Source organism: Sphaerodactylus townsendi, linkage group LG03 (genome assembly GCF_021028975.2).
Source record: "Sphaerodactylus townsendi isolate TG3544 linkage group LG03, MPM_Stown_v2.3, whole genome shotgun sequence".
In the NCBI taxonomy this organism is placed as follows: Eukaryota; Metazoa; Chordata; class Lepidosauria; order Squamata; family Sphaerodactylidae; genus Sphaerodactylus; species Sphaerodactylus townsendi.
This window is the reverse complement of record NC_059427.1, coordinates 135,233,802-135,256,702: the sequence shown is the minus strand read 5'-3', so window position 1 is coordinate 135,256,702 and position 22,901 is coordinate 135,233,802. Positions and strand designations below refer to the sequence as shown.

The following is a 22,901-nucleotide window of genomic DNA, read 5'->3' as shown; positions in this document are numbered from 1 at the left end:
GTGACAAACAGCTATAATTAGCTCGTATTATGTTTTCTTATGATTATTATGATCAAATTGCTAATATGATTTTTATGCATTTCTGACAGTGATACAACATCTCCTTTTTCTTAACTCATTTGAAGATCGTTACGTATCATCTTGTACTAGACTTTTTTTTCTGAAGCCAGATTTTAAATATGTTTTGATTCATTTCTTTAATCACGCCACTTTTGTTTTCCTCCTGGAAAGTACAAAAGAACTGTACTGTATACCCATTTGTAGGCTAAACTTGTTTTTATGCATCTGGAACTAAATCCCTTTGAGTTCCATAGAAATTACTTCCAAGGCCTTGCGCGGCCTGGGACCTCCGTACCTACTGGACCGTCTTGCCCCACATGTCCCGAATCGGCCTCTGCGCTCAGCAGAGGCAAATTTGCTGGTGATCCCTAGCCCCTCAATGATGCGGCTGACCTCCACTCAGGCCAGAGCTTTTACAGCTCTGGCCCCTGCCTGGTGGAACACTCTACCTCCAGCTACGCGGGCCCTGCGGGATCTTAAAGAATTTCGCAGGGTCTGCAAGACGGAGCTGTTCCACCGGGCCTTCGGGGGGTCCGGCAGCTGATGCCCCCCCCTCCTGTCTTATAACATCTGTGGACCCTGCCGTTCCCCCCCTCCCTTCTCCTCCCCTTTTTCTTTTTAGGGGATTGCTAGTAGGTCGCCATCGTTAATTTTGATATTAGGATGCTGCATTTTAATGGGGTTAATTTTAGCATATAGAGCTATATTTAACTTTGATTTTACTTGTGCTCTATTTGTTTGTTCTGTTCGCCGCCCTGAGCCCTTTCGGGGGTGGGCGGTTTATAAATACAATAAATAAATAAAATAAATAAATAAATAAATAAAGGATACATAGGATTGTAACTTTAGTATGCTATAGACAATTTTAACTAATAGAGCATCAAGTATCAGTTCACATTTTACATACCTGACCGGTTTTCTTATCTTTTCTAGATTTCAGTGTATTTAATCCACAGCAAGCTGAAGATGAACTAGATGCCAAATCTATCAGTGAATTAGAACAAAGCCTGCTGATATTATCTGAAACAAAATCTTGTGCAGTAAGCAATAAGTCTCTATGGAGAAAGCAGGTCTTAACTATGGCAAAGGTTCATTTCCTTAGTTTACAACGTGAAATTAAATCGGCAACTGCAGTGTAAGTATTTCAGATTTCAGAGAGTTGTCTTGTTGGTCTGTAGTAGAACAGTTAGAGACCGACAAAAGTTTTAGGGTGTAAACTTTTGAGAGTCAAAGATTCCTACGTCAGACACAGGAGAACAGAAGTGGAGATCTGAGTTTTTAACCTAGTCAAAAGATGGGAGGGATATTTCGCAGAATGCTTGTAAAGGATGCAAAGAATGCTTGTAAAGGATCTAAAGAAGAGCCACTGTTTAGCTAATTTGTATGTAATTTGTTACCGTTTTCCTTTTCTTTTAGGTTCTCGCTGTTCACATTGTTTCTTCTTGTTCAGATTCTTTTGTTTCTTATACGCCATTACTTAAAAAATGCTGTGCTACCTGTCAAACTCTCCCCTGACCTGTACTTCCTTAAGCCAAAAGATGTTTATCACAAGTACAAAACAAGTCTCCTTGTTCAGAATTCCACAGGTAAGAAGCATGTGCATTTTAACTTTAATCAGTCATTGTTATTCATTTCAGTAGCTTTCTGCGCCCCCCCCCCCCCCCAAATTCACTAGGCAGCGTGGCAATCTCAGCTGGTTACTAGCTACAGGTTCTTGAGGTGTAATTCTTGTACAAGGCACTTTCAGTTTGATAAACATAAGATCTTTTCTCATCCCTAGAACTCTGCAATGTTATATGATATATATCATATACATCAAGTCAAAATATATAATTCTCAACATGGTCAAATCTGTGGATGCTTATCCAGAGATTGGGACCATGGAAAGGCAAGACTGATCTTTCTGCAAACTTGAGAAAAGTCCTGGGTCTGCAGAAAAATCTAATACCTTTTTTAAAAAAGAGGTTAAAACCCTCCAAAATAATCAAACCATTGCCTGTAGTTTTAAGAAACGAATGCCCTCTGTGGCCACGCTGAGTAAAACCATCAAAATTTGCCAGCCTTCAAGCCTTGGTTTATGTCAGTAAATGGCGGCCGGGAGGGCGGGGCAGGGCCCTTTCCAGGGCACTGTTTTGTCCTGTGAGATAGGACTGACCCACAGCAACCACTGGGTTGCTATCACATGGTTTTCATGACTCACCCAGCTCCTCCTGTTTGCTGCTGTTCAACAGTAGCCACTCCATAATAACCCGTGTAGTACACTGGCTATAATTTCAGGCTAAGATCAGAGAGACCCAGGTTTGGATCCCCACTCTACCATCAAAGTTCACAGGTTAGCCTTGACCAATCACACACTCTGAGCTACCTTGCAGGGTGGTTGTGAAGATAAAATAAGAGAGGGAAATGATGTAAACTGCTTAGGGTCCCCATAGCAAAGAAAGGCATGGTATAAGTGAAATAAATAATATGAGGGCTTCCAGTAGACGGGAAAGAGGAAGTAGTATGGGGAAGCAGAATTTACCTCCTCCAAGTCCTGACAGGCTCCCCACTGTGCAAATGGGTCCAGCTTTGCCAACACTAGACTCAGACTGTTGATTAACACTGCTCAGGTTGGTCAGAATTTTCCCAGAGAGAGGCTGCTACGGAGAGGGAAGGAGGGAAAACTGAAGACAGGGAAGATAATACTATGTGGTAAGAAAGCAGGAAAAGGGAGGAGGCTATGGAAAGGAAAGGAAATAATGGAGGAGGGGGAAATATGAAAGGAGAATTTGAAAGCTTGTGCATGTCCAGAGCTCTGTGCACAAAGTGTCTCTGCATGTGTGGTACTAATACATTACTTTCTTCATTGTCTTAATTTAGAGTCAGATATTGAAGACATCATCAGATCACTTAGAAGCCAGAATATACTGACAGAGATCTTCAATGGCAGTGATTATGTATCATCTGTGCACCACAATACAATATTGAATGGAAGTAGTTACGTTTCAATTGCCCCACACAGTGCAGCAATAAATGTGTTTCGTACAGGCAATGTGAGAAAAATGCATGTTTTATGTAATTACTTGTCCTGGACAGGGAAGGAATAAGGGATTGTTATTATTATGCCTAACTTTCATGTACTTATGAGCTGTCTTCTAAGCAAGTGGTCTAAGTGACATAGATAAAAACAGATGAAAACAATAAGAAAGTGTACTGACCCATGAAAACTATAAAGGCTTAAAACAGGAATCAATGAATGAAACAATAAACATGAAAACATAAAAATAGCAATGTAAATCTAAAATAAAGCATTCCTTAAAAACAGCCAACTTACAATAAACATCAGTTCTGGAGGAAATCACATTATGTAGATTTGGTAAAGTCTTTTGCACTAAACATGCCTTTTGGTGCAAGGAAGCTGTCACATAAGCCTCCTTGTTGTGGGCCTTTATAATATGTTTGCTACTACCTACATTATCCTGAGTCCACAGGTCTTGTCTGGGCTTATTATAATGACATCCTAAGAACACTTTCCTGGGAGTAGACTCATGGGGAAGATTCTGAGTAGACCTGCTTAATATTTCTTCTTAGTCATTATTTGTGATTGTGGCAGAATGGGTCAAAACAGCTGCCTCCGTGAGAAATGTGGAATTTACCCAGCCGCTCCAGGTCCAAAGCTACTAAACTGTGACAAGCAATTAACTTCTACAGTCTTTTCCCACCTAAAGGGAAATAAAAGCTTGTAACCACTTGTCATTACTAGTGGCTTGTAGGAATATACCAGTTTAGTCCCTTTAAAAATAATAAGACTTGTTTAGCTTTAAAGACATTTTTTCAAATTAAGAGCTCCAGGATTTTCCTGGCTATTTTCTTTGTCCTTTCACAAGTTGAGGGTTTTTTTATATTGGGAAAAAGTTAACTTGTAACTAAAGTCCTTGGTTCAAAACAACTACAACAGCAACATCTTACAGAACAGCAAGTAAATGGACTAGCTTCCATAATCTGTCAGTAGAAAGTACTGATGGTCGTGGGGCTTCTTGGGAAGGGAAAGCCATTTCTGACCCCAGGAAAGGTGATTCCTGGGGGTCACGGGATCCATGTGGAATAACAGCTACGCAAATCAGTGGACTGCCGTGAGGAAAGGGAAAGGGGCAAAATTGCTCCCTTTTTCCTGTTCCTTCACTGTAGCTCTGGAGATGGAAATGGCTGTTGGGAAGAAGGGAAGCAAAGAAGATTCACAGTCTTTGTGGTTCTTGAGCACTATAAAGCAAAAAAAAAATTATTTATTTATTCGAATTTATATCCCACCCTATCGCTGCAGGGCTCAGGGCGGGTTACAACAATTAATACAATTCATTAAAATATTTTAAAATAAAACCATACAAAAATTAAAACAATATTACTGTAGATGCCCAATCACAGTTATACATTAGAAAAACAGATGGCAAGGTATAGTCCTTCCAGATCACCCTGTTCCCTTCTCCTGGTCCTGGAGGCCGAAATAAGATGACTATATTCTGTTCCATCCGGCTGGCTAGATGGAAAAGGCCTGGTGGAACAGCCAGGTCACGCAGGCCCTGAAGAACTGCGAAAGCTCTTGCAGGGCTCTGACATCCACTGGCAACTTGTTCCACCAGGCCAAAGCCAGGACCAAAAAAGCCCTGGCTCTTGTCAAAGCCAGCCATATGTCTTTTGGGACCAGGATTGACAAAAGAACATAAGAACATAAGAACAAGCCAGCTGGATCAGACCAGAGTCCATCTAGTCCAGCTCTCTGCTACTCGCAGTGGCCCACCAGGTGCCTTTGGGAGTTCACATGTAGGATGTGAAAGCAATGGCCTTCTGCGGCTGTTGCTCCCGAGCACCTGGACTGTTAAGGCATTTGCAATCTCAGATCAAAGAGGATCAAGATTGGTAGCCATAAATTGACTTCTCCTCCATAAATCTGTCCAAGCCCCTTTTAAAGCTATCCAGGTTAGCGGCCATCACCACCTCCTGTGGCAGCATATTCCAAACACCAATCACACGTTGCGTGAAGAAGTGTTTCCTTTTATTAGTTCTAATTCTTCCCCCCAGCATTTTCAATGAATGCCCCCTGGTTCTAGTGTTGTGAGAAAGAGAGAAAAATTTCTCTCTGTCAACATTTTCTACCCCATGCATAATTTTATAGACTTCAATCATATCCCCCCCTCAGACGTCTCCTCTCCAAACTAAAGAGTCCCAAACGCTGCAGCCTTTCCTCATAAGGAAGGTGCTCCAGTCCCTCAATCATCCTCGTTGCCCTTCTCTGCACTTTTTCTATCTCTTCAATATCCTTTTTTGAGATGTGGCGACCAGAACTGAACACAGTACTCCAAGTGTGGTCGCATCTAATGGTTTATATAAGGGCATGACAATCTTTGCAGTTTTATTATCAATTCCTTTCCTGATTATCCCCAGCATAGAGTTTGCCTTTTTCACAGCTGCCATACATTGAGTTGACATTCCCATGGAACTATCAACTACGGGGCCCAAATCCCTCTCCTGCTCCGTGACTGATCGCACTGACCCCTGTAGCGTGTATGTGAAGTTTGGATTTTTTTGCCCCTATGTGCATCACTTTGCATTTTGCTACATTGAACTGCATTTGCCATTTCTTAGCCCACTCACCTAATTTATCAAGGTCCGCTTGGAGCTCCTCGCAATCCTTGTGGTTCTCACCACCCTACATAATTTGGTATCATCTGCAAACTTGGCCACCACGCTACCCACCCCTACTTCCAGGTCATTTATGAATAGGTTAAAGAGCACTGGTCCCAATACGGATCCTGGGGGACACCACTCCCCACATCTCTCCATTGTGAGAATTTCCCATTTACACCCACTCTTTGCTTCCTGTTTCTCAACCAGTTTTTAATCCATAGGAGGACTTCCCCTCTTATTCCTTCATTGCTGAGTTTTCTCAATAGTCTCTGGTGAGGAACTTTGTCAAAGCCTTTTGGAAATCCAAGTAGACAATGTTCACTGGTTCCCCCTTATCCACCTGCCTATTTACATCCTCAAAGAACTCTAGTAAGTTTGTAAGACAGGATTTGCCTCTGCAAAAGCCATGCTGACTCTTTCTCAGCAGGTTTTGCTTTTGTACATGTTTTATAATTTTATCTTTAATGACAGATTCTACTAATTTACCAGGAACAGATGTCAAACTGACTGGCCTGTAATTTCCCGGGTCCCCCCTAGATCCTTTCTTAAAGATTGGTGTGACATTGGCCATCTTCCAGTCTTCAGGGATGGAGCCTGATTTCAAGGATAAGTTGCATATTAAAGTGAGAAGATCAGCAATTTCATGCTTGAGCTCTTTAAGAACTCTTGGGTGAATGCAATCTGGGCCAGGGGATTTGGTAGCATTTAGTTTATCAATGGCTGCCAGAACTTCTTCCTTGTCTACCACTATCTTCGCTAGTTCCTCGGATTCGCCTCCTAAGAAGCTTGGTTCAGGTGCAGGAATTTCCCTCACCTCCTCTTGGGTGAAGACAGATGCAAAGAATTCATTCAGCTTTTCTGCAATCTCCCTGTCATCTTTTAGCACACCCTTTGTTCCTTTGTCATCTAACGGGCCTACCGCTTCCCTTGCTGGCTTCCTGCTTTTGATGTACTTGAAGAACTGTTTGTTGCTGGTTTTGATGTTCACAGCCATGCGTTCCTCATAATCCTTTTTTTGCCTCCCTTACAGCTAACTTGCTTCTCTTTTGCCACCATTTGTGTTCTCTCTGGTATTCTTTATCAGTTAAGTTGGACTTCCATTTTCTAAAAGACATCTTTTTTTCCCTAATAATTTCCTCAACGTCCCTTGTTAACCATGGTGGCTTTCTTTTGGACTGGGCGCTGCCTTTCCTAACCTGTGGAACACATTCCAGTTGAGCTTTTAAGACTGTGTTTTTAAATAACCTCCAAGCATCTTGGACATTTTTGACTCTCTTGATTTTCCCTTTCAGCTTCCTGCGCACTATCCCCCTCATCTTTGAGAAATTTCCCTTTCTGAAGGCGAATGTAACTACATTAGTAGTTGTCACTTGTTCGCATGCAGAGATAAAAGGGTCCCTTCTAATGAACAGAGGGGCCCTTGAGGGCAATATGGGGAGATGTGGTCTTGAAATTATGTGGGTCCAACATCACTCAAGGCCTTAAAAGTCAATACTAATACTTTGAAAATGATCCAGAACTTGATCAGCAGCCAGTGTATGATCGGTGTTATATGATCATGACTGTCTGTCCCAGTAAGCAGTCTGGCGGCTGCATTTTAACAGACAAACTGAGAATCCAGAGAATCTTCTACATTACTATTATAACAATATTTTGATATAACAAAACTCTTGTGAGAAGTAAAAAGAACACTCCACTGGTGGTGTGAAGAAAATGGGAAGGGAGGCAGGTTAGCAAAAACTTGATGCCACATGGACTGGAAAATCTGAATTTCCCACCCACACAGCAGCCATCCAGACTTTAATGTGCCATTTCCCAAAACTTTTGAGTAAAACCAATTTGAGAACGATTGGGGGAAAGCTGGGGAAGCCCCTGGAGGTATTATGAATACCCAGCGATGCTGTAGGAAAGCAGGGGGGAACTGTTCCTAAGGGTCTTGAACTTAGGTCAAATATGCCATGAAGAAGCCATGTTTATTACTCTTCCTGGAGAAGACTCTGAACCCATAGTTTTAGAACTCCATTAGCATCTCTTCTGTTAGTTCATTTAGCTCTGTTACCTTTGAGATGTTGATCTTTTTTCTCTGTTGTTGGAGACTATCATAGGAAAAGACAGGGGCAGAACAATTCTGAGGATTTCCTGTGCTGTGACGGCCAGCCAAGTCAAAGTGTGGCTCTGCTAGTCTCTCTGTAGAGTTTGTTCAGGTATCAGCTGGCAGAAAACAAGCGTCAGTAGCTGGCTAAGTGGCTGCAACCATTTAAGGGTCTCCAGCAAACATGCTGCGGCTTTTCTTAGAAGCGTTGTGCTGAGGCAGCAAGGCTGTGATGGATAGCACAGTCAGACTAATCAGGGGCCACCCAGAGCAATGGCCAAGCCAAGTGTCTGTCAGAGTCCAGGGATGAAAAGGGGCATGGTCAAGGATGTTTGTTTGCTGTCAGTTGCATCAGTTCACAGCCACTGCACAGCAGTTCTCGTGCCTGGGGCTCATTCCGCACATGCAGAAAAATGCACTTTCAAACTGCTTTCAGTGCTCTTTGAAGCTGTGGGGAATGGCAAAATCCACTTGCAAACAGTTGTGAAAGTGGTTTGAAAACGCATTATTTTGCGTGTGCGAAAGGGGCCTGAGAGTTGTGCAGCAGTGCTGGGGGCCTGAGCCACTGATACTGGCGCTTACATTGGTGCATCTCTGAGATATCCCAGTGTGAGGGTCGGTCAGCTCTCTAACCCAACCAGTCCACCCTTTAGCATTGTTTCGTAACTTTTTTAGGATTGTGTTAATTCTTCAGGATCATTTCCTGTTAGTCAGCTTTAAGAACTGACTCTGAACTCATATTTTTCTGCAAATAGGAACAAAGGAAGCTTCATAATAAAAATAGTTGTGCCCTTCTATTCCTTCTGATATCCAATCATGCTGATGTAATGCAAAAGAAAAAGATAACTGGTCACTTCAGTAAAACGTTTATTGGGCAGCAGCCAAATCAGTCTGTGCTGCTGCTTTCCCACTTGGTCACACTTTGAAGACTTGAACTCATTTGGCAGCCTCTTGACTCTCCCCAAGTTCAGGGTATATTAGAGGTTGGTACCAGAAAGGAATTTTTGCACTTTCTCTGCTTGTGGTGGGAGCCTCACCCACTGTGCTTTTCATAGATTAATCCCAAATCAGAGCAGTTGCTGCTCAAAAGAAACACAGGGCAATATTGCTCTCCAGTTTTGCAGCATGATTATCCATATGCAATCATGCAGTGGCCTTATATTATTTACCAAGATGGAACTTTGTTAGATGGGACAAAAAAAATCCCTCTTGTACAGGCTTATAAAGCAGAATTTGGCAGGCACTTTTAGGGAAGCCCATCACTAAGTACTTGTGTCAGCAATGTACTGCAAGTCGGCGTATCCATGTCTCTGTTGAAGATCTTCATGTATATAAGCTAATTTGTTAAATTTCTGTTATTGTTGCAGAGCTACACCTTTGCTGTTGCTTTTAATCGTACTATGGTACATTCTTTACCAGTTATGTTGAACGTCATTAGTAACCTGTATCTGAACAGCTTAAATGTAACGGAAAGTATCACTATCTGGAGTAGCCCTTTTTTCCAAGTAAGTGAATACAAAGTCCGAAGATGGTTGTAAAGTTGCCGAACAGGACAAAATAAGAGAAGTAGACAATTTTTTTTCTTAGAAAAGAATAGATTCTACCTGTTCAATTCCATTATTCATCGGTAGTGTGAGATGTAATAATAATAATTCTTGGTGCCCAAATCCATTAATATTGGCTCCAGATATCACTTCATCTTTTGACAAGGAGAGAAAGATACCTAATTGAATTACCATCAAAGATACAAGTACCTGACCTTGGCAGTAAGATATTAAGAGTACTGTGATTTATATCTCTGCCTTTGGTCATAGATAATTATTATTATTACATCTCATCTTGGTCTAATTTTTAGATTATTAATGCACTATTTTAATGTCTGGGTTCCTTCTGTGATTAATATTATCATAATAAAAATCATAATAAAAATCATAATAAAAATCATAATAAAAATGATTAATATTATGTAACCTCTGAGTTAGGCCAATGGATCAAAATGCATCTGGTTAGAGTCAATAGTAATCCTTTGTATTTATGTGCATTTGTGAGGCTATTATTTGGGCCAAGATATGTGATTTTAAGACACACACACATGTGTATAATAGCTTATATAGGAATTAATGGCTCTTTTCCTTGTTCAGTTATAGGAAGACCATCATTTCTAATGTGTCTGTGTATGTATATTTATCTGGAAAAAGCCTCAAATTTCTTTACACCAAATATAGCCAACTAGATGTAATGTGGTCTACCAAGTATTTGCTGTTGGTAGCCAGAAACAACAACAGCAAAAAATGTTTACAAGCTCCTGGCAAGGCCCAAGAGAATAATAAAATCTTGTTAAGGAACATTTTTTTCTAACAAATCCGTTGTTTTGCAGGAATTCACTGATACGTTTTCCACAGTAGTGCTTTATTTTGGAGCTGTGTTATTAGGAATCATTATAACTGGAATGCCACCATATTTTGCCATGGAGAATGCAGAAAACCACAAGGTAAAAGTATTTAAAATACATTCTTTAGAAACACACATGCAACATGTGCTACATATTAGCCAAACACTGGATGATACAGTGACGTTTGTATGATCTAATGAATTAAAAGCCAGAGTGAACATTACAGAATGATTACTTAGTTGGCACTATGGCACATATTAATGGATTTCATACTACATGATGGAACCATTTGTAGTTGATTGTTGTGACGAATGCCCTTATAAGGCATTCAGTTTCCAGGGTGAGAGTCTGCCCTAAAGGGGTTAAGTCCTGGCCAGCCCTGATTGGCTAGAGGGAAATGGCAAGAATATAAAAGGAGTCAGCCAGAGTGCTATGGGGCTTTTTCTTTTGGTTCTTTGTGCCTTTTGGTGCGTTTTGGCAGAGTGAGCAGATCAAGCAGAGATCTGTCACTGCTGTTGGTCTGGCAGGAGTCAGACAGTGTACTCTGTAAGCTGAGGAAGCTTATCAGAGACATCAGGAAGCCCTGAGTTTGGTGGAGAGTGACCCGCCACTCAGGTGTTTGACGGAAAACCTCTGTCCAGACTAGAGTCTGTCCTAACCAGTACAACCCCAGTCTTTGGAGGCCCAGTCCAGTGGCAGTGTGACCAGTTTGGATGGTGGGAGAGGGAGGCTTGTGTGCCAGAATCCCACAGGGCATAGACTGGGGTGTGTTGGTTTAGTGTGGTTAGGTACAGAAAGACTAGCGTCTGACAGAAGAGGGAGTGTGATACTCTAAAGTCAAATCTTTTTCTGAAGTAAAATCTTTTCTTAAGTGACACCTACGTGTGTCTGCGAATGTTTGAAACTGAAGTGCCAACAACATCTCTGAAACCATTAAGCTCTTGAAACCAATAAGCTTTTGAAACCAACAAGCTTTAAAATCCTCTCAGGTTACCTGAGAATCCTACATTTAAGCCAGTAATAAACTTTTCAAGTTTTGTTTAAGTTACAACCGTTCCAGTCTATTTTGTCTGTGTGTGTTCCTAGAAAGAGTGGTGTCCATTTATCAGGTTATGGGCTACAGAACAGATTATATTTTTGGTGGCAGCGAACTTTAATTTTTTTTGGTTTTATTAGGGGAGATCCCTCCAGCTAGAGAGGAACCAGTTTCCTGAGGGAATATCTCCCTGGGGCTTGGCACTTTGAAATAGGTGTCAGGGAAAGGGGAATTCCTTTTTCTCTCCTTCTCCTTTGCCCCTGTTTGTGCTTTTGTTACCATTGGTGACATAAGGGTGGCTTGGAAGTTTGGGACAAACGATCGCCTCAGACGTGGGCCGTGCCCTGAGTTGTCATAATTGTTTGAGAAATTTTAAAGCATTCAATATTTAAACAAACAGCAATAATAATAAAAAAATATTTCCAACATCTGTATTAGATGGTATCATTCAGTTTATTATGCTGTCCTAACTTGTTTTCAAGCTGATACTTGTTGTCTGGTCCTGTTAAGGAAATCCACTGTACAGTGGGATGTATCAGAATCCATGTGAGTGTCTGGAGTATCCTCTTTTCGATCAGTGAGATCAGAAGATAACGAAGTTATAATTTTGTATCATATGATAATAGCGCTGTTTTACACTGTTTTAAATTCCACACAATTATAATATTACTTGTTTATCTGTTATCTGTTTCTTTAAAATTGTATGGAGTCTATGGACTATGAACAAATAAAGATCTAGATCCAGTGAGTTGCACTAACAACCCTTGATGTTTTATTATCTCCTCAGTGCTATTGAAATCGATCTTTTAAAAGTTTATTTTCAGCTGAAATGCAGAATTAGGTTTTTTAATGTTGAGGACTATTTACAGACCTGTTGAAAAGAAGAGAGGACACCATCAAGACCATGTTTAGCTAAGAGATGGATGAGCTTCCCTTTCCCCTTCTCCTTAAAATTGAGCACAAAGAAATTAAACAATTTGGGATACATTGACAAATAGTTTATATTATCTGCTGAGTGTCTGGCAAACTTGGAACACCACAGTGTATCCAGTAATGTCATTAGACATGCTTTGGGGGTTGTAAGAAACTTTAGAATTCTTCCTCTCCTTTTCCATCTCAACTTATCTGCCCTACTGAAGGGGAATGGTGGTGATGATGGAAGGCTGTTGAGAGGACAGGGTATTTCTTGCACCTCTCCATTTTTCTGCTTTCCTGTCCAAGTGCAGGTGATGGATAATGGCCATGGTGCCTAATGCATTCTGGGAACTGTAGAAATGCTGTTTTCAGAATGCAGCAGATGCTATGGGTGCTCCCTATGTGGGTTAACTGGAAGAACTGGAAGGAAAGAAGAAAAAATACAGTGTTGGATCGAGTGACTTCCTTCTGCTGAATAAAGAATCTTCCTCCAACAGAGGAAACTTCTCTCTGCACCAGCAAGGAGCAGAAGGAAGTCATAGGAGCCAACCACATTGTTAGAGTTGCCGCTCTTCATATTTTGACATGTATTTTAACATTTTGTTTTTGTACTTCTACAGATCAAAGCCTACACCCAGCTGAAGATTTCAGGTCTTTATCCTTCTGCTTACTGGTGTGGACAAGCACTAATCGACATTCCTTTATTTTACATTATCCTCCTTCTGATGATAGGAAGCTTGTTTGTATTTCATCATGAAGTGTATTTTTTCCCAGAGAAGTTTCTTGCTGTGGTAAGATTTCTTGTGTTTCGCATAAATGTGAAGATTTCTTCTGTTTCACTTAAATGTTCTGTTCTTCTCCTCTTTTTGTTAAAAGTTTTTATTTTACCCCATCTCTTCCCTGATATTGATACTTCAGGCTAAATTCATATTGATTATTCCTCTCACCTCTACCAACCCTTTAATCTTATCTACGTGTCCTGCTCAAATGAAAATATCTTACAGTAAATCCAAAAATATTCTCCTTAAATTTTCAAGGAAAGAGGGTTCCATGATTGCAGACCAGACCTCAGAAATGTTTATCATTGCATTAATTTTTCATACATGCTTGGTGTACATAGTCTTGAAGATATTTTATATTACACTTAACATTTATAATACAACTTGAGCAAAAAGCACACTTTGCATTAAAGAAGGCCATATATCTGAAAACCTATTGGCAGCTGGTAGGAATGCATAAGCATTGCTGAAATCTGTTTCCAGTGGCTAGCCCAATCAGATATAAGCTCCTCTTTCACGTAGTATTTCTGCATGTGGGGTTCTTTCTTTTTCTGATGTGGTTTAGAACGTAAAGAACCCTTCTCCAGAGCAAGAGTTAGCTAGATGCTGGTCCAGCCTCTATTCAGGCAGAGAACTGAGACCATCCTCATGAATCTCGTGAATTAATTGTAAGAAAGTCATTTTTGTTTTCCAAGTAACAAAATATAAAAGCAAATCTGCCTTTGCTATTCAGCAGTTATTACAAGGAGCCTGTGGAATTACAGGGAGCCTGTGCTCTCCCATAGGTGAATCACATCCCTTAAGGGGTACATGTACTGACTGTGGCCTATTGTGCATGAAACACCTTGAGGCTGTGCACCCTGCAGTGTGGTCTCCCCATGTTTCTCTGTGCACACTCCACTTTTTGCTCCATGCCGAGCTGCCATTACCTCCTGCAGCTTCTGGTCCAACTGGTTGACAGTCAGCTTTAAATTTCCTACCTTTTAAATATTTGTTAGGATGTTTCAGTGTTCTGCAATAGAACATTGTGTTTTGTGTGTGTGTATGTTTTTAAAAAACCTGATTGCTCCCCTGGAAATGCCTGCTGGGGAGTGGGCAGAACTGGTGCTGAGTGGGCGTGGGGAGGTGTAAAGGAGTGGAATAGCCAAAGCAGGGCAAACAGATGCTGCCCTTTTTCACATTTCCTGTGCTGTCAGGGAAAACTTTGCACTTTGCCTGCTCTACAAAACCGCAGGGCTTTTTGGATCTGAAGCCTTGAGTCAGGACTGAGGAAAACCTGAGAAACTTTGCCCTGAAGAAAATGTATGCTCACAACAGGGTTGATGAGAAGTGCATAATAGGCCTGTGTTCAAGAAAAGCCTCACATCCAGTATGGAGAGGAGCGGAACTTCTACGTACCTGTATGGGAGGTACCAGTATGAACTGCTACGTACCTGTATGGGACGGGAGTCAAGGAGTAGAAGTTAAAAGGGGACATTAAACCTTGCAGGAATCCTCTGTGACATGTGCAGCTCTATAAAGTGTACAAATGAAATATGGTCTAGGTCATAACTGTGTTGTGTTTTCATATCAATAAGCTATGAACAACTCTAAGAAATGTTTGTTTTTCTTACAGGTATTTTCTTTTATTGGCTATGTGCCTTCAATAATTCTGTTCACTTACATTGTGTCCTTTACCTTTAAAACCATACAGAACACTAAAGAATTTTGGTCATTCATTTTTTCCATGGTAAGTTAAAAATGCTATATTAATTCTGTTTTCCCAACTTACCTTAATTTAGTAAGCTTGTTAATTTTTACATTAAAGAGTGGATTGTTTCAGTCTTGTAAATATTTTGTTTTCTCACAAAGCATCCTAAGTTTGCATATATCACTGTAGATTCACCACTGATGTTAATTTGTGCTGTTTCTGCAAAGGATCCTTAAAAATGTAATTTAGGCGCAAGTCACATATTGTTGCTTTCATTCCTGCAAACATGTTTGTCTGAGGGCAGAGTATATACATTTTCTTGTCTGGCAAGTTATCTAGTGGAAAGGTATGTGAGGAAAGTAATTGAAAATAATTCACAGTTCTCTGTTGTAATTTTATTTATTTTTTTCTTTTAGGCAGCTTTGGTTTGTTCTTTTGTAATTGAACTAGTTTCATTTATGTGGAGTTACACAGCAGCTGCTATTCTTCACACTTGTTTTTCTATCTTCGTTCCAATCTATCCTCTTATTGGGTCTCTGATTTCTTTTATAAAGGTAAATTTTCAATGAATTAAAATATGTTTTTATTTTGCCTGTAACTTCCAAAGAGTTTTCTCGCACAGAAGATTAAAAACATGCAATCTCTCATCATCCATAACATGCTCTATAAAATATCTAATATGACTTTGCCATTTATAAAGGCATATATGTGCAATTAACAGCATTCATTAGCCCCATAGATTCTGATGAGACATTGGCTCATGAATAATTTTCTGTAGAAGTTCCAGAAAGTTGCAGGCAGCTGTGTCAGTTCGTGCAAAATCCTAAAACAAGAATAAAGTCAAATAAAGCCTATTATTAGGACCATCCCAAATTATACAAAATGATTTTGCAAATTCACTGGAACTCATTATTAAGATGGATTTTGCTAGATTAGGAAAAAAATCAAGCAGATCTTTAGATCCAATTGGATAATATTCAGAATTGTGTGAGATCCAGCATGGACAATCAAAGAGAACGATATGGTTAATGATATTGGTTGGAATACTATTGTAGTTCAGATATACATTAATCAAAGGAGAAGTATATGATTTTTTAAAAATAACTGTTATTTCACTTTAAAAGATATTAAAATACTTCGATTTATTGAATTAAGCAAATTTTATCACCTCGTTAGATAACCCAGAAACATGAGCACAAGATGGAACGAAATTCAGAAAGATTGTTGGTTTCAGTAGTAGCGGTAAGTACCATATTTTTCCCCAAGAGTTCCAGAGGGCTAAGATGTGCGGTGAAGGCCCATGTGCAGTGAGAACCTTGAAGGTTTTCCTCTTCTTTGGGGGCTGGCAGGCCTATGTTTTCAGGACTGCAAGCAGAAAGCTCCTGCTGAGCCCTCTCAGTGCTCCAAAATGGGGACAGCTATGTGGAGTCCCAAAAGTCAATCTGTTAGGGTTTCCTTGGGATTCAAAGTGCAGCTTCCACTTTCTAGCCTGGTTGGTCTGCCAGCTTGGGTATTATTCCTTGCAGGATTCCAGAGGCACCTGCTGAGCCATGCACTCTGAGGAGCCATGTCAGGAAAGGGGCACCTATCGCCTTTCCCCACCACAGCCTGCATTGGTGATTGCACCCATAGGCACTAGAGGGAGAGAGAGGGGGGAGGGTGGGCTGGGCCAAGGAGGGAGCCAGGTAGCACAAGAGAGGAGTGCTCCCACATTATCATCCAATCACTGAGCCATGCAGCTGCAGCTCAATAGGTTGCTGCAACCACCAGCCTTGGGCTGCTGCTCTCCCACCGCCCTCACATGTGCATGCACCTGGGCCCCAGAAGCCTGGGGGAGAGGGCAAATGGAGTGGTGAAGCCTTAGTTGAGAGCAGGCATTGGGTGAAGGGAGGCAGCAGAGCAGCAGTGGGAGGCAAAGGCTGCCAGCCTGCTGCTCGTTGCTCCTGGGCGAAGCCTTCCGTGTCTTCCATCTCCATAGAGTCTGGCAGCCAGGTCCTGGGTTGGGGAGGTGGGTGCCCTACCATCCCAAAATTCTCTGTCGCCCCCTGCACAGCCCCAAAATTTCTCATCGTCCCCTGCCTCAAAAATTTTTACTATCCCACTTGATGATTCCACCGCCCCTGGTGTGGTGGCACCTTCCACTGTGGGAATCCTGAAGCTATAGGAACTGAAGCAGATTTGAAAATGATGAAGCCTATGATAAAGAGCCAGCTAAGGAACTAGATCTTCCTAGCATTCGTTGATACCATTTAATTTAGTTTCATTATCAGAAACACTTCATGTTTACCTTAAATCTTTGCACTAATGCAAGTGCCTGGCAATACCATAGTATGATACTTCCTCTACTTGCATAATGGTCAACTGCAAAAGTTGCACAGATGCCTATTTTAAATCTTCCGTTTGCTAGAATGACAAAGGAACAAAAAGTTTTAATTAATCTTTCTGTTCTCTTCAGCCTTATTTCCAGTGTGTAATGTGGATTTTTCTACTGCGGTATCTTGAAGTGAAATATGGTGGCAAATCGATAAGGGAGGATCCATTTTTCCGGTCAGTGGTGCATTTTCTTTGTCAGCAATTTTTACTGAAATTATTTAGCCAAAACAGGGCTGCACAGCAGTAAATTGGGATGAAGTATGCACTGAAGGCTCTTCTGAAATGCTTACTTAAATGGTCTTTTTGTCATTGAAGAACTGCCCTTTTATTGCTTGCTTTGCTCTGGCAGGTGAGTGGGTATGAGGAATGATTACACAAGCAATTTTTTGAACAGGACTTCCAGAAATTGATAGTACAAGCAAATAAAACCTGCTTTCCAATCCATCTGCATATCTTGCCTTGTTTTCCCACTCCAGCTAACTATCTACACCTCCTACATGATCCTACTCTGAGACGCGCTGTCCCCTTAGCCAGATTCAATGTTCTTCCTTCTACCAGACAATACAACAGAGAGCACCATCTTCCATCCTCTGATAGACCTTGCACCTGCAACCCTGGTCTCGAGGAAACTGTCCACCATGTTGTATTACATTGCCCTTTATATGCAGCTGAGCGGGAAAAACTACTTAATCCTCTCATAACCAGTCTAGGCAACACTACAGATGCTGTCAAAACTTTGTTCTTTTAGAGAGCAACTCAACTGCTACTATTGAACCAACTGCTAGATTCTTGAACGCTTTTATCATGGAACACTCCCAAATGCTTATTACTCAACCTCAATTCAGTGGTTTAATATTTTAGCTCTTATGATGCATGTTTTAACAGATCCTTTTTTGTTTAAAAAGCCAATTTTTAATTTCCATTGCATAATTTATATATGCCATCAAATGTTTCATTATCATTATCAAGGCAATATTTTTAGAGAAGTCAGGGAAACAACTTTCACTCCAAGATCATCTTTGGAGTATCAATTCCATGGACCACCTTTGCCTGATGTCAGAGAGGGTGGCCCCAAGGATCTGTGTAGTATCTCAATTATGGAGTACTTTTCCCACAGGGCTCTGGCTGGCACCAAATGTGTAGTTTTTGCTGCCCATTAGAAGCATTTTTATTCATCAAGGTTTGTTGAACTGTTGTGCTATAGGAAGTAATTGACAATTTTTATAGTTCCCTAATCTGCTATATTTTTTGATTGCCTGAACATTTTTATTTTGCCACTGTCTTTAATTTGATGCTTTATTTAGTTTCTTGTTCTGCTTTGTTGTTAAACCAAGCTATTTTGCTGCTGTTGCCTTCCTTCTATTCTTTAAGTTATCTCTTTATTGCTGCTGTTTTGATAGATATTATTCTCTTCTTTTAAATTTGTTTTATATTGATTAATTGCTTTACTGATTTTTATTTCATTTTCTCTTTGGGGAAATCTTGTGAGTATCCAAAATTAACCATATGGGCTCTCTGTAGCATTTCATGGCCCACTAGGAGATTATAAGAAATTGTTTGAAAACCTGGGACTTAGGGATTTTGAGAATTACTACATTTAATTTTAAGAAATTTATGTGAAAGCTAAAGCTAAGTGCTTAGTCTAAATGCTCCTGCAGCTCACGTGTCAAATCAGTTCTTCCTGAGTAATACTTTGGATATGAAAACATGAGTATGATTTCATGGGTACAGCTTTGCAAATTATCAGGTCTGACCCACCAATGACAGTGTTGTTGAATGTATTTAGCAAGCCAGTGAGAAGAGATTAAATATAGCTTCCCGTCTTCAGAACTCCTGTAAAACCAAAACCATGGAAATTCCCAGATGTGCCACATGATGAGGATGAGGATGAAGATGTTAAAGCAGAGAGACTGAGGATTAAAGAGATGACAACCTGCCAGAGTTGTGAGGAGGTAAATTTTGTCTTTGTGTTCCTATGAATGTCTTGTCATCAGATTCTATTGTGATAATGACTCTTGCTCCTTGAGTCAGGGGAACTAAATTGTGCTGAAATTACAAAGTTACCATTTTGATTGCAGGACATTTGTCTTCCATCTGATTTTAAAGAAGCCCCATTTTTTCCCCACACAATCTTTCTCAAGTAAGGGATCCTGTAAGAAATATTGTTGCATATACATCTAGAGGTCAGGCAGCCCTAATCATAGCAGCCGAGGATCTCATAATTGCAGAAATAGATGCAAACTGTGTAATGAATGAATCTAATGGAGATTTCCCTTTGCAATTCCCTACATGCGCATGATAGTGCGGGGGTAAGAAAATATATTATCTGCACGCCCCGATCTTCAGTAATGGAGAGGCATTTTGCATGCAAACATTTGTATACTATGTAGTCAAACAAATTAATTATTAAGTTACATGTAAACTTTTGTTTTATTAGAAACCAGCAATATTGGTCAGCAGTTTGCATAAAGAATATGATGAAAAGAGAGATTTCCTTCTTGGAAGAAGAATAAAAAAAGTGGCAACTAACCATGTCTCCCTTTGTGTAAAAAAAGGTTGGAGTTAAATTAGTAACTACTGAATACACTTTAAAAAAACAAACCTAAAAATAATTGGTTCCTGAATTAAAACTGCACCTTCTTTGCCTGTTTCCTTTTTTTTTAAAAGGGGAAATACTAGGGTTATTGGGCCCTAATGGATCTGGGAAAAGTACACTGATTAATATGCTGGTGGGAGAAGTGGAACCAACTTCAGGCCAGGTATTTGACTGCAACCTCTCCTCTTCTATAGTTTTATGTGTTTACAGTAATTACGGTAATTACAGTAATTCTTCTCATCCTTTGTGATCTGACCTCCATAGAAACCTCACCCTGCGGCTGCTCATTCACTGCTCATTCCATGTACATAACAAAATATGAGGCACAAACAATGACAAATTTACTGTGAGAAAAGTCTCTGCCTATGAGGTTTAGGGGATTTCTTATTCATAAATGTTTCAGGCAGATTTAGAAATATGAACTGGACAAAAGGCCATGTTTACAAAAATGTATGACTGTTGTGGAAAGGAATACGCAAGAAAGGTTCTGGTTAAAAAAACACACACACACAAAACAGGCTCCTATAGAAAAAGTAAGTTAAGATCTCCTTCCTAAGCTAATATCTGCTGTGATTATTTTACTGTAGAGGTTCATATATTCACTGTGAAGAACTTTGTTCCTTGTGAACATTCCATAAAAATACTGAGTAAAGACCAATGTGTCCACAGATGCTGATGGGAGATTATTCTTTAGGTGACAATGGTGAAGATACTTCTATGAGATTTGTGGGATATTGTCCACAGACAAACCCACTTTGGCCAGATATTACATTGCAGGAGCATTTTGAAATATATGGTGCCATCAAAGGAATGCGTGAAAGTGACATGAAACAAGTCATAAAATGGTAAATATTCACTCCATTTGCTTGAAGGTTAATAGATTTTTTCCCTTCTATAGGCTTTGTCTTGGTTTACTATGACGTGATCTTTGAACAGGATCAGTATTGTGTATTATTATTTAATGCCAAAAAAGGAGATGTTTGCATATATAGGGGATGAGAAGGTGGGGGGGATGAGAGTGCACAGGGGAAGGGGGACGAGAGTGCACAGGATTGTACTGTAGATGCGGTAGTACTTTAGAAAACTGCAATACAACAATGTTTTGCATTTGGTATTTTGCAGCGTTTCCAGTGCACTTGATTTCAAGGAGCATCTACAGAAAAAAACAAAGAAACTTGCAGCAGGAATCAAACGGAAGGTATTTCATTGTCAAAAGGCTGAATTTACCATTCAAGTATTATGTGTTTATTTATTTGAAGTATCATTGTATCTAATTTTAGCATGGCCAAATCCAGAAATTGGAGCCATGTATAGACAAGACAGTTATTTTTATAAACCTGAGAAAAACCTCACATTTGCAGAAAAATCTGAAATCTAAAAGCAAACGTGAAGGGTGGGGTGGGGTGTTAAACTTTCCAAAATAATAGAAGCAGTTCCTGTAGCTTTAAGAAACAAATGCCCTTTGACTGTGACGGTTGTGAGGCAGCTACACCAATATTGCCAGATGAAGATTTTGTTTATGTCAGTAAAATTTAGGGAAAGGGAGTAGGGCCCTTTCCAGGACTGTTTTTGAAGGAGCCTTCTAAAACCGGGTGGGCAACAGCCATGGACAGTTTGCTCTACATGACTTCCATGACTCACCCCACCCTGGATGTTCACTATTATTCAACAGTATTCACTACATGAAATCAATTAGGGCGTAGTGATTAAGTTTTCGATTACAATCTGGGGCTCCTAGGTTCCAGTCCCAATTCTGCCATGGTGCTGACTGACCTTGGGACAGTCATACATTCTCAGTTTACCTCACAGTTTTGGTGTAAGGATACAATAAAAGCAAGAGGAATGATGTATGCAGCTTTGGCTTTTTTTGGAGCATGGCAGAATATAAATTAAATTAATAAATGTAGCTGAAGATGAGGAGCAGATAAAATGTAGAATGGTGATGGATGGAAAGGAGAGAAGGAGACAGGGAAGAATGAGAATATTGTAGTTGCTAGGAGGAAAGAATTAGTATGGGATAGGGAGTGGGAGGTGTCCCCTGTAACTGGGTCTGGCCTAGTAGCAGGCACCACATAGCTGGGTGATGGTTTTCCTGGGTAGATAGAAGGAGAGAAAGCTGAAGATGGGGCAAGTCAAGGTGGGTTGGCGGGATGGCAAGGAGAAAAAAAAAGCAGGGAAGCCTCCTAAAGGCTTTCATATGGCATGGCAAGGCTCTGGAATATCCCAGCTGCCTCAAAAGCTCCCATTGGCTAAAATGGCATTACGCTACCTTTTTTGATGGCATAACTCCAGGGCCCTGAGTTGCCGTTCCTGGCACAAAAAGCCAGGTGGAAGCTGACTAAGGGCAGCTACACCCCACCCACCCCACCAGCATAGTTGCCAAATGCATTGGAATACACGTCGGTGTGAGTTGTGCTGGCTCCACAAGCCCATTCCCCCCCTCCCCACTTTGGAATGGGCTGTATGGGGGCTTTCAGGGGAAGAAAAGAGAAAATAGTGGGGGAGTAGGAAATGGGATGTCTTATTCACATCTTTTCAGGTTTCCCAGCTGTTTACTTCATAATTTTCAGTCCAAAAAACCTCAAAGCAATTAGCACCTTTGTCAAAACTATGCTAAAGTCATCAACAAGAGGGGAATCTCTGTGGCAACTGTGCTGGATCACCCACTTGTCCCCCTGCTTGTCAGAGGCAACCAGTGATGAAGGCAGACAAGTACGCCACAGCAAACGCGGATAGTTTTTTTACACAAAGCTATCAAATTCACCTTTCTTTTCTCTCCCTCTCCCTCTCTTGTCAGTTATGCTTTGCTTTAAGTATGCTTGGGAATCCTTATGTTACTCTGTTAGATGAACCATCTGCAAGTATGGACCCTAAAGCAAAGCAGCACATGTGGTAAGTACCCCCAAATGCCTAGGAAACTAGAGTGGAAGATGACATTAATATGCACATTTTTAATCTATGAGCATTGCAGCTTTTCTGGATTTGTTACATTTTTAATGTTTTTGAACTGTGCTTAGCTATCCAAGCCTGCTTTTCAATAAGCAGCATGCTCCACTCATATTTGACATTTCAAAAAAGATTTGTTTGCTTTTCTTCAGAAGGGGAAAAAAACCATGATCTTATTTGTTTTGTTTGTGTAACCTCCTGTATGCCTTTCACACTGAGGTATTGGAGAGCAGAATTTTTCTCCACTGCTTACAAACTGCAAAGACCAAAATGTAAAACTTGGGGGTAAGGATAGCTGGAACATGGGTCATCTGCTAAAATGTGAAAGATTCAACACAGACATAAAAGAAATATTTTTTCA

The 22,901-nt window shown here is 40.5% G+C and overlaps 1 protein-coding gene across 6 annotated transcripts in view; it reads left to right on the top strand.

Annotated features, from left to right (window-relative positions):
- ABCA5 (ATP binding cassette subfamily A member 5) overlaps positions 1-22,901 on the top strand; it is an 80,092-nt gene that overhangs the window by 46,250 nt on the left and 10,941 nt on the right. For 5 of the 6 annotated variants that reach the window (XM_048488381.1, XM_048488382.1, XM_048488384.1 and 2 more), the window contains 16 exons: positions 994-1,195; positions 1,477-1,646; positions 2,920-3,092; positions 9,181-9,318; positions 10,191-10,304; positions 12,777-12,947; positions 14,551-14,664; positions 15,042-15,179; positions 15,802-15,867; positions 17,081-17,172; positions 18,827-18,950; positions 19,436-19,553; positions 19,666-19,757; positions 20,264-20,439; positions 20,717-20,792; positions 22,392-22,486. In XM_048488381.1, coding sequence (XP_048344338.1) covers positions 994-1,195; positions 1,477-1,646; positions 2,920-3,092; positions 9,181-9,318; positions 10,191-10,304; positions 12,777-12,947; positions 14,551-14,664; positions 15,042-15,179; positions 15,802-15,867; positions 17,081-17,172; positions 18,827-18,950; positions 19,436-19,553; positions 19,666-19,757; positions 20,264-20,439; positions 20,717-20,792; positions 22,392-22,486 — 2,059 coding nt within the window. Of the gene's footprint in view, positions 1-993; positions 1,196-1,476; positions 1,647-2,919; positions 3,093-9,180; positions 9,319-10,190; positions 10,305-12,776; positions 12,948-14,550; positions 14,665-15,041; positions 15,180-15,801; positions 15,868-17,080; positions 17,173-18,826; positions 18,951-19,435; positions 19,554-19,665; positions 19,758-20,263; positions 20,440-20,716; positions 20,793-22,391; positions 22,487-22,901 lie in introns of those variants that run through there. The other variant, XR_007243814.1, reaches the window with a different exon arrangement.